This window comes from Solanum tuberosum, unplaced genomic scaffold (assembly GCF_000226075.1).
Source record: "Solanum tuberosum cultivar DM 1-3 516 R44 unplaced genomic scaffold, SolTub_3.0 scf00004, whole genome shotgun sequence".
Taxonomy (NCBI): domain Eukaryota; kingdom Viridiplantae; phylum Streptophyta; class Magnoliopsida; order Solanales; family Solanaceae; genus Solanum; species Solanum tuberosum.
This window is the reverse complement of record NW_006238930.1, coordinates 3,387,243-3,401,266: the sequence shown is the minus strand read 5'-3', so window position 1 is coordinate 3,401,266 and position 14,024 is coordinate 3,387,243. Positions and strand designations below refer to the sequence as shown.

Here is a 14,024-nt window from a genome sequence, read left to right as displayed (position 1 = left end):
GAGAGATTCCAGATAAACTCAGAGACCTTAATAAACACAGTACAAATTTACAACTCAAATAACTAGAATTTATTTTCATGTCCAACTACTGTACACCAAGAACACTAGACAAATCGTACAGCAAAGATTTTTTTTGATAAATACATTGTACGACAAAGATAATATTTTCTTTTTCTGGATAAATAGCAATGCTACGAACTAAATGTGAATAGGTTCACAGCTCACCCTTATAAGACTACTAGATACATACAGCAGATTGTCCAAATTTAGTAACTCTGGACGTGTAAAGAGTAACTATATTTCACTGGCGATGTCCATCTGGAAGAGCAACAACCTGGTTACAGGGCACCATGCGTTGAGGTAAAGACCCATCTTCCTCATCGTCATCAAACTCCAATGTGTAACTGCAAAAGGGGAAACAAAATGCATTAAATCCGTGAAAAATAATCAATGATTCGTTGGTCAAAAATTTGGAAATTAACAGTCAATTTCAAGAAAAAGAAAAAAGAAATATTGAGCTAGATGAGCAACAGATTATAATAATTGATCCCAGTTTTCCCTTCAATCAGAAGTCATTGCTCAATTACTGAGTACTATAGAATCTTAAGCTCATCGCTGATCTAAGAGGCCCGGTAAGGGAATGAAAAGGAAAAATCACTTACTCGTCGCTCTTCCTCTGGAATTCGATATACCATTTGGACCATCACATGCAAATGTAAGTCGAAAACCAATCAGTTCCTCAATACTTATGATATTTTAAATAGCTCATTAAAGAAAATCAGGACAAACTACGACAAAAGGAAACTAGATACTGATACCTTGCGGGCCTGGACTACTGTGGCTTTGTACAGCGCTGTGGTTCCTGGGTAAACTGCCAAAACTTGTTTTCCAGGAGGGAATTCTGGAGCGGTTGCAAGATCACTCATCTTGGGAAAAGGTATAATATGTGACCAGGGTAGCTTGTACTTTCTGTAATTGGTAAAAGAATAGAACCAGTAAGTCAAGTAAGAAGGCGAATAATCATTTAGTAAGCAAATCCGTAGCTGAAAAAAAGCAACGTAGATATCAATGAACAAGCAGCCTCTCAAAGTACAAAGAGTGAAAAATCACATGTAATCGGTTATCAGTCATCAAATTCTTCAGTAGCAATATTAAGCTTAGAGGAAATGAGATGTCGCAGAATCTTAATCACAAATATTCACAAGAAGGTGCTGAGAACAGATTATTGTACAGCAACTTGCAAGACAGCTGAGAGTAACTTATGGACTACTTACTTGAGGATACCAGCCAACAACAATCACCAACAAGTCGCAAAAAAGGACGCAATTCAAAGTACTAAAAGAGGGAAATATAAGTCACCAAAGTTCCTCAATTAGTTGTTCAAAGCTGGAAGCTCAAAAAGTGAGGCAAGTTTTTTTGTGTAAGGAGGTCACATCATCAGACAAGATATTACCTTTTTGATTTTCTAGTTTTCTCCAATTGATGTATATGATTTGTTAGTCTCATGGGAAACTACAATAGAGTTTTAGTGAGGTCCTAGAAGAAGCGGGAAAATTGATTTGATAAGTGTCCCTCATTCTTTAACCTTATATTCCCTAGTCTCTGTAATTCTTGTGCAGCTTCTTAGTTATGGAAAGCATTCAATAACACTTGGACAAAAGATGCTTAAGTAAAATTGTTGTCACTTAGATCCAAGGAAGTTCCTGAAGTCGCTTCATCACTCTCTCTCCCATCCCCACACCCCCTAGATAAAATGCACAAACAATCAAAAGGGAAGTACACAAGCAAAATATAAATAGGCAAAAACAATCAACAAATGTCCAAAGATCAATTGTAGGCTACCTCTGGCCACCACCTTCCTCATCATCGCCCGGCTCCTCATCTAAAACTTCAAATCTGCACAGGGAAATGCAATGTTAATACAAAAATATATGTAAATGAATTCAGTCTAGATCATTTTTTTAACTTGAAGCTATGTCACAGAACTTACTCCTTTGATTCTTTGTCATAATGAGTAACTTTGACAATAACCCACTCATCCTTTTCACCATCTTCTTGCGCAACTCTAGCAGCCACCTAATCGTAAAAAGTTATTTACTTTTGTTGAATGATATTATGACAATTGGAAAGGAATAATTTACTTTCATGAAATCAATCCATACTTGTTCCCCCTTCAAGCTAGCAAAGAACTCCTGCTGATTTCGCATGGAAGGAGAGAGCCTAGGAATGTCAGGATCACCTTTCATCCTCTTCTTCTTCTGCTCGTTGCCTTCTGTCATCCATGCAAGTCCAAATGCATTAACCAAGGTGAAGCAATTAAAATTGAAGATCAAAAATATAGTTGAGTCTATTAGTAATAGTTTAAGCAAATAGCACAAGTCTCTTTTTGTTTAATTTCATAAAATAGATATTTGATGCATTAGCCTCAAAGATAATTTTACTTTTCGACATTTTCCTTTACCCTTTCCCTGAGTTTTGGAACCAATTTTTGCCTTAAAAGGAAAAGAAGGCAAAAGGCTCTGTCATCAAATTAGCAGCCAAGATAATTTTTTTGTATTTTCTCCAATATCCCAAACTATTCTGCCTCTGTTGTCCTTTCTAAGCTCGATTCTATGAGAATTGAGACCTCAAGTTAAGGGTACTCAAGTTAAAGTATAACTACTATTCAAGTTCTTTAGAGGAAACAGACACATACAACTTAAAAGTATACACGGGTGAGGTAAGAATCAATAACCAACCTCCAGATTTCAAATAATATATTGCAAGTGTAAGCCAGGTATTAATTTAAACTTTAAAGAGAATAAAACTAGAAAATTAATGATTGTTAAGTTAATCAATTGTACACACACCTATCCTTCTTCGTTGTTGGCCAGCACCTCCAGCAGGAATCATTGCATCCAGCTGGCCCAACAACTGGCTGGAGATACTACAATCAAAGGGCAAGGAAGGAGAAATAAATTAATTTCATTGAAAATGAAAATACAACAAGTATCACTATGAAACATGACTTGTAAGAACAAACATTTTAGAGTTTCCAAGTCTAAATTGTCAAATAAAGAGTTGCATAAAACTAACACCACGTAGCTTCATCAAAAAACATAGAAAGCTGTGAGTCAAAAATCACCACACCCACCCTTAACCATCCTCCAAGCAAGGAAACAGTGCAAAGATAAGTACCTCATCTCACTCTCGGAAAGCTCTTTGGCTTGAGTGTATAACATCTTAAGTTTTGACAGGGAATTGTCACCTGGTTTCTCAACGGCTTCTGGAGCTGCAGAAGGAATGGGAAAGTGCCCAAATGTTAAGTGCCATAATACTTACACTATAAGTCTAGGTAGATACATGTCACATGCAAGTTTTCTACTTCAAACAGGTCAATGATCTTCGCCAATAAAAGTAGTGCTTAATTTTAATATTTTATTACCTGCTTTTTGAATTTTGGGAGATCACACAAATCCGAATTTATAAGAACTTTCCAATTCTTTGGATTTAATCATGAAAAGCATTAGAATCTGTCAAATTCACACCAACTTCAAACAAGGGAGGAACTTGAAGTTATCAGAGAGAAGATGTAAAATTCAAATGAATTATGTAGATTCCTAATACAAAAAAATTGTTTAAAGGGGATTCACAAATGACTACATTACTTAGTAACTAATCATATAGAAGCAAAAATCAGTTGGATAACCCCATAAACCAGTGGCATTAGAACCTAGAACCTCTCGCTCTACCATAATGTGTTGTACACAGCCTACCCAAATGCAAGCATTAGTAGTTGCTTCCACAATTTGAACCCGTGACCTAAAAAACTACCAATACACATCAAAATTCACAAAGTAGGGTAAATACAAAGGATTTTAGCAGGTCATTAATTACTGTTTCTCATAGAATTTGCCTGACCTGATTGCATAAATATTTATTTTTAGTGCATTCAACTTCTAACCACTTTCTTCACTAACTCTAATTTAGCCAGCCACAAATATAAATTGTGATCAAACGAGTAAAAATTAATAATTTAGAGTTGAAATACTAACTGTTTTGAAGCTTTTTGTGCATCTTATTGATTTCAAGGAGTACTTCCTCTTGCTCTTTCCTTAAACGATCAAGCTCCTTCGATTTTTCCAACATTTCAGCAATGTCCGGTGACGCCATTTTACTTTCTTTTCCGATGGGAATCGGAAATTCCACAAGTTTCGATACCTAACCCGGAAGAAGGAGAGCTCGCAGCTAAATCATCGTCACGTCGTCTTAGGTTGTCGGAGACTAATTGGGAGATACGCTTCGCCTGAGAGTTGCGTCAAAAGTCCTCTTTGCCCCTTTGATATTTTGTTTTCCCTTCACTATTACTACTAAACGTAAAAATAGCACAAAACATGTGATGGAATATTCTTCCTCTTTACAAATACTTATGGATCGTTTGCTTAGATAATTCATCAAGACAATAAACAGATTAAGATTCAATCCAATTCAAATTTAATTGGGGTAAAACTAATCAAGTAATGGATCATAAATGGATCAAGATCAAACCAATCTTACTAAGTATTCATTATTTTATTTATTTTTTAAATTATTTAATACCTAATAAATTATTATTATTTTTTATTATGACTATATATAACATATCAAATTAAATAAATAAGCTTTTAAAAAAAATATTTTAACAAGATCTCTCATAAGTCAATCTAAATTACGTATCAATTTAATTTTTAATGTACTCAAATGAATTGAACAAATGAATAAGTGGGACAATAACCCATCCAAACTTAAGCAAATTGGACATGTTGGATAGTAGGATTTAATTTTATCACTCATAAATCCAAATAAACCCCTCATCTATTAATAGTTAGCAATATAATAATTAAAAATATGAAATAATACAAATATTTGATAATCACATGATTCGTTATCTTTCTTCATATAAAATTGATAGGGAATGGGAGTCCATTTTAATGAGGAACAATACGATAGTTGGACTTTTGTAACATAATATAATTTAAAATATCTCCGAACAAAATATCACAATCTAAAATAATTAGAAAAAATATTATCCACACATGAGATAATATGATCTTAGTTATTACTCGAATAAGATATCTTGATCTAAAGCGATTAGAAATAATATTTAATATTATTCACACATTTCCGGATCCAATTACTAGTTGCATCTAAAAAAGAATTCTCAAAAAAATGAATTGTAAGCTTCTGTTAAAAATTTTAATCGAAGTGATTTGCTTAAGATAATTTTAGTCGGGAGTTAAAAAATTATCATAACACCAATAATAAAATATAAAAAAATAACTTAAGGCATATATATATTTTTGGGAAAAGGGTTAAAAATGCCCTTAACGTATTCCTAATGGTTCAAAAATACCCTCCTTTCACCTTTTGGTTTAAAAATGCCCTCAACGTTTTTTTAAGGTTTAAAATTGCCCTTTTTTAACAGTTTGTTGACATGGCAAATGCTGAGTCATTAAATTAGACAAATGGCTTCATCTTATTGGTCCACCTATTTTTTTAAAATCCAGCCCAACGACCCGACCCATCTGTAATACAAAAATTCAAACCCACCCACAAACCCATTTAGATATTAACCTAACATATCCTTGGAACTCCATTTTAGCGCCATTCTCAGCATATTCAAATTGGAGGCGCCATTTTATCTGCTTAAGCCACACCAAAAATAACCAAAAGAATGTCATCTTCTTCAGTTTCATCAGCACAAGTGGTATACGCCTCCCGTGTCTTCTTGCTTGCACCATTTGCATGACTGTTGGATATTTCCCCTACACCTCAAGCATGTGAATTGTCTACTCCACTCTGCCTGTTCACAACATTCCCTGTTTCTGCTATTCCACTTGAGTGTGGTGGAAAACGATTGTCTGCATACCTTCTCGAGTCACTGTTTTCACCATCTTCACCAACACCTTGATGCACTGGCCTGCACCTCGCTGGAGCACAGTTTCCATCAGATGCACGCGGAATCTGTGTGTGATTAGAGTGTTGTGAAAAAACATTGGTATCTTTGGTTAGTTGTAGAGTTTTCCCTGGTCTTGTGCGGCTGCGAACTAATACCCTTGGAAGATTTGCTTATGCATAACTTTCCGATTAATTGCTACCTTTTTGAATGCACTATTCCTTAGAGTTACTATATGAATTTTAATCTTAAGAATTAGTTGTCCAAGATGGTTGTAATCAAATTTCACCTATCGGGTCAAATTTTTGAACAGATGAATTGAAGGAGAAGAAAGAAGAGAACTAGAGCTAATGGGAACAAAAGACCCAAAAAACGATCAGCCTATCGGATCAAATTTTTCGAAATTGGTTTTTAGACTAAGTGGGTCATATATTTTAAAATGGGTAAAGAAAATCCATGTCACATTTGCCATGTCAGCCAGCTGTTAAAAAAGGGCAATTTTAAACCTTAAAAAAATGTTGAGGGCATTTTTAAACCAAAAGGTGAAAGGAGGGCATTTTTGAACCATTTGGAATTCGTTAAGGGCATTTTTAATCCTTTTCCCTATATTTTTTGTACTCTTATATGGACGATTTTCGAAGAATAATTTCATGATTTTTCTTTTAAAAAAATAGAATAATAAGAAAGGCAACATTTAAAACTTTCACAAAGATCAATGAACAGTAGGAAGTAATAAGAAACTTTTTGGCTCGATCGATTTAAAATTTGATGAAAAAGAAAAATCAGAAAGTAATTGATAATCAGTATATATGTCATAAAGAGATAGGGAAGGAAAACTAACCTTTGAAACTGCCTCAAGAGAGTGTTTGGCTATAGATAGAGGAGGTGTTAACCCTCCCTCAAATTAATACTGAATGTCAAGAAAACCTTCCCTAAAAGATGCGACGGTAACTTTCAAATAATACTATCATGTCACTGGTAATGGTAACTTTCGGTGAATATTGGGATAAAAGTTTTTGTATAAATTATGCAGTCAAGGAAATTGTTTTAACTCAAATAGTGTATTGTAAGATCTATTTTTGAGGACAGTGTTACTATGATCTTTTATGTTTTCATTAAACAAAAAAGAGATATTTATTTTTGTACTTATTACAAATAAGCTATACTTTTTAAAATATATTTTAGTAAAAAAAAAGATATTTATCCCTGCAATAATAAATCTGTTTCATCTTAATTTCTCTTTTTTTATATGGAACCTATGTCACATATTTTTCCCTCAATTAAATCTATTGAGTATATTAATTACCTCATTTTTTTAATTTATAAATCATATTATATATATACATATATATATATATAATGTTTTTGTTTTAGTGACGGATAAGTTTTAAGTATTATTTTATAAATTTCGTGATATTCTCGCACGGTGATTTTACTAGTCCCACTTAATTTGGGAATACAATTTAAATTTCCCGCTCATAAGACGTGCTGGAGCATGGCACCGACAAGGGTTGACTTGGCACTAATTTTTAGCAAGAACAATTCTAGTCTGTTTGACAATTCAAACGCTATATAAATTACCTAAATTAATTGCATTAATGGATTGATGATCATATAGGATTGAGTTTTTTCTGATAGCTCTGCAACTCTTTGGCTTTCCTTAATCCTCCGGATTAGCCCCTTGAGGTATATTTATGGAAAATTTAGAAATTTCTGCATAATTTCAAAGGCAATTATCCGACAGATAATTGGAGCAATGTGAAATTTGAATTGATTAGTGTGGTGTAAGTAATCAATTTTTTGGGATAAGGGAGCTGAAATTGATTTGTAACTGTACAGGAATCATTTTGATGTTTTAGGGTTGACCATAATGCAATACAGTTTTGGCATTTCTGTTGTAGATCATTGAAGTCAACTCTTTGCGGCTTCTCCTTTTTGTGATTCTGAAACTGCTCCGAGGGGAATGGGTTCACCTACGCGCAGGTTTTTAGTTTTAAAGTGATTTATGGGTCCTTTTATGGAGAGAATATTTAGTTTTTAACTTAAGACCTTTTGTGACAGCTCAAACAGCAGAAGAGGAAATGAAATGATGAGGCTTCTTGTGACAACCATTGTCGGAGTTGTGATTGGTATTTTCTTAGGCGTATCGTTTCCTACACTTTCATTGACCAAGGCAAGGGAGTTACTTTGGCTTTTGAATTTAATAAGATACATAACTATTTAATCGGGGTGGATCTTTAAGATGTAGAATCAATGTCTGTTCTGAATTCTTACTGTATTTGAAGAGCAAATGCACACACACATATGCGAAAAACACTCACTGCTAAGTGCTCTCCTGATTTAATGCCTCATTTTCACATTTGTGTAAGAGCTGATAAGATGATCTGCTTGTGTATTTCAATATTGCAGCTGAACTTACCTTCTAATCTTTTTGGGTTAATTAATCTCACTTACATTGAGGAGAAGTATTCAGGCCTCTCAGCGCAAGATCTATTAAATGTCTTGTCTTCCCTTAAGAAATACAGAGGCCATTCACACGGCCACAAGCATTCCGACACAAAGGTAATAAGATTTGCCGCTTATATAGGCTCCAACCAGCTTCTCTTGAGACTTTGGTGCTACAATTTTTTTGTTTCCATTTTATTATTACATTCGGATATTGAGGGTCAACTTTAGTTATATAGAGATAAGATTGTACCAAGTCTTTTGGAAATTTATACCGCCTTTCAAGACTTATGCTATTTGCACAAATATTGCAGATTTGGGTTCCATCAAACCCTCGAGGTGCTGAGAGGCTACCAGCGGATATCATTGCATCTGAGTCTGATCTTTATGCTCGAAGGTTGTGGGGCCTACCCCGTGAGGTCTGTGTTTTTCAGCCTTGATGCCTATCTAAAGTAGACAATAGAGTGGGGTTTAGAATGCAAAGGAAACATCCATGTTTTAACACATTGATAAAAAGGCCTTTTACATAAATGATATGCTCAGTTCATGGTACTAACATACCTTGAAGTTGATTTCAGGGGGAGGTTTAGAATGCAAGAAAATGATCCATGTGTTAACACATTAGCAAAAGGGCTTCTTTCCATAAATAATGACATGCTCAGTTCACATACTAACATATCTTGAAGTGGATTTCAGGGATATTGGTTGTCACGAATAGTTTATAAGTCAAAGAAATTGCATGGAGTTCATATAAAACTAATAATTGCTTGTGAATTGTGATACACCCTTTTAACTTTATTGCCTTACTAACAATCTTTAAAGTAGTTTGCTTAAAGATTTTTGGATGGATAGGAAACCAAGAAAGTCTGATTGGAAGTAACGTACTTGCTGAAGTGGGATATTTACATGCTTGCCTCCTCCTGATTTTGTTGGGCTTTGAAGAAACATTATGCCTTAGCTGTCAATATAGTTTTCGACATTGAACTTTCTATAATCCACTGTGATGACTGATGACTGGCGAGAATAGTGTATAGCCAGCTGAAACATGATTTTTAGTATACAATTATGAGTTAACACCCTCAATGATGCTTCTCTCTCACTTGCTTTCCTTTTTTTTTGGGATAGAGAAACATAATGACTACACATTATATCACTCTATCTGAGTCTGTTTCATCAATTGATCTGCAGGACTTGATTATCAAACCTAGGTATCTTGTTTGCTTTACAGTTGGCTACGAGCAGAAAAATAACATAGACGCGGCAGTGAAAAAGGTTAGGTTCAACCGTTCTCTAGCTCTATTTCCCTCTATTCACTCCTTTGAGTCCTGTCCTTCCAGGGGATCATTTAATTGTGAATAAGGGACTAGATAATCCCTAACCTAAGTTTTGTTTGCAACATATCTTAACATATAGCTTTTGCCTGCAACTGCAATCATGTTTTAGGTTTCCGAATGCTTTAGAAAAGTGATGTTGGAGATTCAAAACTTTACTCAGAATTCTTAAATGGGACAGAAAATAACAAGTTGTGGAAGGCAAAAGGTTTTTGGGAACATTTGATCTTTTGACAACAGGAAATGTTGAGATTTTCCATTTTCTAGTATTTGTTTTTTGAGTTGATTGTTTGACTATTTTCTATTCAATTTTACTTCAGTACAATGAATAAAAGCAACAAAATATTTGGTTTTTAATGCTCAACTAAGCATTAGCTATTTTGATTGATACAAAATTTGGTTGCATGTTTGTAGATACAAGTAACCAACAAAACCTTGTTTAGTGTTTCTTTATCTTCACCAAGAAGATGTTATATCATCTTTTTTCTCTTATGGAGTTTATGTTGCTTGATTTTTGTACACTTAACTTCGCTCGTGATTATTGATATTTTCAATAGTTGTAATGTCTCTTTCCTTCGATTATATCCTGTATGTGCCCCTAAATAAGACACTTCCTGCAATAGTCCCAGCATGTTCCTCAGTGGGATTATAGTTTCCCATAATTTTGTCCACAGACTAAACATACCTTCATCTCTTGTGGCTGTGCATGCTTACAGTTGCATCTTTAACAGTTTTCAGAGAATTTTACTTTCATGTTGTTTCACTATGATGGTCGAACAAGTGAATGGGATGACCTTGAGTGGTCAAAGCGGGCTATCCATGTTAGTACACGAAAGCAAACTAAATGGTAACTGTTTTTAACTTCCTTTGTTCTTAAGTGTTTCAGTACATTTTGGTGCATTTGTAAAAGTTTTTTCATTGTGTTGAAAGGTGGTATGCAAAACGCTTTCTGCATCCGGATATTGTAGCATCCTATGACTATATATTTATCTGGGATGAAGACTTGGGGCTTGAGAATTTTGATGCAGAGGAGTACGAATGATTTTTCACACATTCTTGTGAATCAGATATGTTGAATTTTATGAACTCTAATGTTTTATTACAATTGCAACTTCAGATATATAAAGTTGGTAAAGCAACATGGGTTGGATATCTCACAGCCTGGTGTAGCATCAAATAGTGAGTTGTCATGGCGGATGACAAAAAGACGAAATGACACTGACGTCCACAAGTAGGGTCACTTGCATTACTATCTATAACTGCAGACTAAAGCATCCCATGCACACATAGCACTGATCTCATATGCAGTCTATTGTTTGTGCTTGCAGGGAAACAGAGGAAAGACCTGGCTGGTGCACTGATCCACACTTGCCACCATGTTCAGGGTATGTTAATGCGTGATACTTTTTCTATGAACTACCTTCTCGCTTGATGGTTGGCATCAGTAGTTTTTCTTTTTGTCATCTGCATCCAGATTTGTGGAGATCATGGCACCTGTTTTCTCTAGAGATGCATGGCGGTGTGTTTGGTATATGATCCAGGTATAAACAATGTTCCATCGTTTTTGACATTTATTGCAGCTGACTCCCTCCCCCTTCAGACCCCTTCTATAATCTGGAAAAACAACCCTGCAAAAGTGGGAAATATAGAGAAAAATGAAAATGAATATTGCACATAAGAGGAGGCAGGGTTGGAGGATAAGTAACCATTTCGTGAATGCAAATATGAGTTGTTATTTGTTATTGCAGAATGATTTGGTCCATGGATGGGGTCTCGATTTAGCTCTCAGGAAATGTGTGGAAGTAAGTAATCCACCTTATGCAGTGGTGTAAAATTCTCCTGTATTCTTATTCAACTGGCATTATCTTAATAATGCTTTTGGATGAGCAGCCAGCCCATGAAAAGATAGGAGTGGTAGATTCTCAGTGGATTGTTCATCAAACTGTCCCTTCACTCGGGAACCAGGTATATCCCCGTTTCAGCCTTTTTTTTATCCTACTAGGTTATAAGTTTGGAAGTAATGGTTAGCTTCTTTCAACAGGGACAAGCAGAGAAGGGTAAAGCACCATGGGAAGGGGTATGCTGCAATATCTGATCCTCCACTAAATTGAAATTTGAGAAATATGAAATATTAACCAAAAAACAATATAATCACATTTTGAATTTGCAAAATGAACTTGTAGATTGAGTTCAAATCATTTGGGTTCATGAACGAAATTATGCTTGTCCTTTTCATTGTATCACACAATATTGATTGTTCTATCTGAACTTCCTGATGATGTATTATTTGGAGAAACCTTCTCCATGAAATTTCCATCTCACACATTTAATCGAAGAAGTGTTTTCTTGATTCTGTTACAAAGAAAATGCTGATCATTGATTATATTGTGTAAGTTCAGTTTTCATTCTGGCTTATAGGTAAGAGAAAGGTGTAAGAAAGAGTGGGCAATGTTCAAGGAGCGTATGGCTGGTGCAGAGAAAGATTATTACTACAAGACAAAGGGAATTGATCCCCCTAATTCTACATCTCATTAGGTAAAATGTCATATGATTAGGATCTCAACACTTCTTTTTTAATTTAAGTTATATACTTACATTTTTTTACACCATCCTTAGTACTAGTTAGTTACCAATCATATAGATTTACCTACAAGTAATCTGATTTTCTGAATATTTTTTGCCCTGTCAATGCAAGTAAGTTAACAATTATCTGTCGACTAACTTACAAGAGAGGTTTTTTGTTTGTTTGTTTGTTTTGTTAAAAGTACTATTTCATTATTCTTATCATCCTAATCACTTGGTGCAATATTTGATGTTAGAAAAACAAGTTTAGGACATATTTTTTTTGTTTCATCTGTTGCTCTCCATTTGTTTCTTCCTCGTGCATTTTCTGGCATTTCTGCCGTCTGAGTTTAGACAATTTGTCTCCAATGTTGTATGATTTCTTAGTTGATGTCAATTTGACCTTTGTGTTATAAAATATTTAATGGTAATCTCTCTTGATGAATAGTCAATAATGTTTGGTATTATTGGGGTTGAAAATCACTTGCACTTAATAACCACGAGATAGTGACAAGGTATGCCTACACCCCAAATTTCACGTGTGGGAATTACATTAAATATACCCTTCGGGGTGGCCCAGTGATTTGGGCTTGGGACTTTCATGTTGGAGGTCTCAAGTTCGAAATCCCTTGCCAGCGAAATCAAGGGGTTTGCCTTCTGGGTCGAGCTCGTCGCACCGGGCTTGTCTAGTGCAGGTTACCTCTCCTATGTGGTTTGCGAGCTATTGCATAGGAGAGGGAGTTTTACCTTGTGCGCACCCAAAGGGTAGCGGCTGCGGGTTTTCCCTTGTCATCAAAATAAAAAATTACTCCTAAATATGTTATTGTTACCCTTGTCTCTAAATAAACTATAGTAGGTATTATTTAACCATTGTCTTCTAAATTTGTCTGTACAGGTGCAATCTATTGCTGGACAATATACTATATACAATTGAGTGAGCTGTTGAAAGTACATTATCATGCAACAATGATTTTGTAACGGGAGATTTAATTTTGTAAATCTTTATAAATTTGTTTTTAATTTTATGTCATTTTTATAGGAGATTTTTATGTTTTTTACATGTAAAAAATATGAAAATATCATATTATTTTATTTAATTTGTATGTGATCATTTCTTCCTTTGTAATCGTCTAAAAATAGCGAAGATCATAAGTGATCATTTCTTCCTTTGTAACCGTCTAAAAATAGTGAATAAAATTACAAGGTAATTACTATTACCTTCTTTGATTCTCTAATTTTGTTGTTTTAGCTAACCATATTATTCTACTCTTGTTTGATGCATACAACAAGGTGTGGATTTAACAATTTCAAATATAGTTAATTAGACAAAATTATACATGATTAATATATGGGTCCGTTGCTAATTTTGCTTTTGGCGTAAACGAAACTTTCCAAATCTGTAGCCACATAAATTCAAACCGAAAAGCCAAATCCCATGTTCTCTGAGTTGTAACAATATAGTTAGTAATTAATTATTTTATTAGAGTTTAACTAATATCAACTCATGATTCTATAAATTTACCTTTTTGTGGTAGCAGATAATTATTTTATTTTTAAAGTTACAAACTCATTTTTATAGAAGTTACTAATAAATAAATTTCAGGTAACTTAATAGAGTAAATATTTAGATAAATTCTTAAAAATTAAGATTGATACTATTTCAATTTACATGACATTTTTTTCTTTAAGACCTCTCCAAAGTTATATATCGACGTTAAAGTGACCACATAATTTTTTCTTGATCATTTCTTTTTGTATTTTCTTGTTTTCTT

The 14,024-nt window shown here is 34.3% G+C and overlaps 2 protein-coding genes across 4 annotated transcripts; one reads left to right on the top strand and one right to left on the bottom strand.

Moving 5' to 3' along the window:
* Window positions 1-6: 6 nt before the first annotated feature.
* On the bottom strand, window positions 7-4,378 carry LOC102584443 (SAGA-associated factor 29 homolog). Of its 2 annotated transcripts, none has more exons than XM_006338569.2 (9): window positions 4,035-4,378; window positions 3,178-3,271; window positions 2,850-2,926; window positions 2,163-2,272; window positions 1,991-2,076; window positions 1,843-1,896; window positions 819-969; window positions 663-676; window positions 7-404 (listed from the first exon to the last, which is right to left on the bottom strand). In XM_006338569.2, exons 1-9 carry the CDS (start codon window positions 4,150-4,152, stop codon window positions 302-304), a joined length of 807 nt encoding a protein of 268 aa, XP_006338631.1. In that variant the 5' UTR covers window positions 4,153-4,378; the 3' UTR covers window positions 7-301. The 2 variants fall into 2 exon arrangements, with proteins under 2 accessions (XP_006338631.1, XP_006338632.1); XM_006338570.2 differs by having other exon boundaries at window positions 2,163-2,269.
* A 3,107-nt stretch (window positions 4,379-7,485) lies between these two features.
* Window positions 7,486-13,277, top strand: LOC102581795 (uncharacterized). Of its 2 annotated transcripts, XM_015307517.1 has the most exons (16): window positions 7,486-7,600; window positions 7,754-7,897; window positions 7,976-8,087; window positions 8,324-8,476; window positions 8,674-8,778; window positions 9,548-9,631; window positions 10,422-10,537; window positions 10,621-10,722; window positions 10,808-10,921; window positions 11,019-11,075; window positions 11,165-11,231; window positions 11,439-11,492; window positions 11,581-11,655; window positions 11,732-11,767; window positions 12,109-12,225; window positions 13,148-13,277. In XM_015307517.1, exons 2-15 carry the CDS (start codon window positions 7,878-7,880, stop codon window positions 12,223-12,225), a joined length of 1,212 nt encoding a protein of 403 aa, XP_015163003.1. In that variant the 5' UTR covers window positions 7,486-7,600; window positions 7,754-7,877; the 3' UTR covers window positions 13,148-13,277. The 2 variants fall into 2 exon arrangements, with proteins under 2 accessions (XP_015163003.1, XP_006338796.1); XM_006338734.2 differs by having other exon boundaries at window positions 7,816-7,897; window positions 7,976-8,476.
* Window positions 13,278-14,024: the final 747 nt, after the last annotated feature.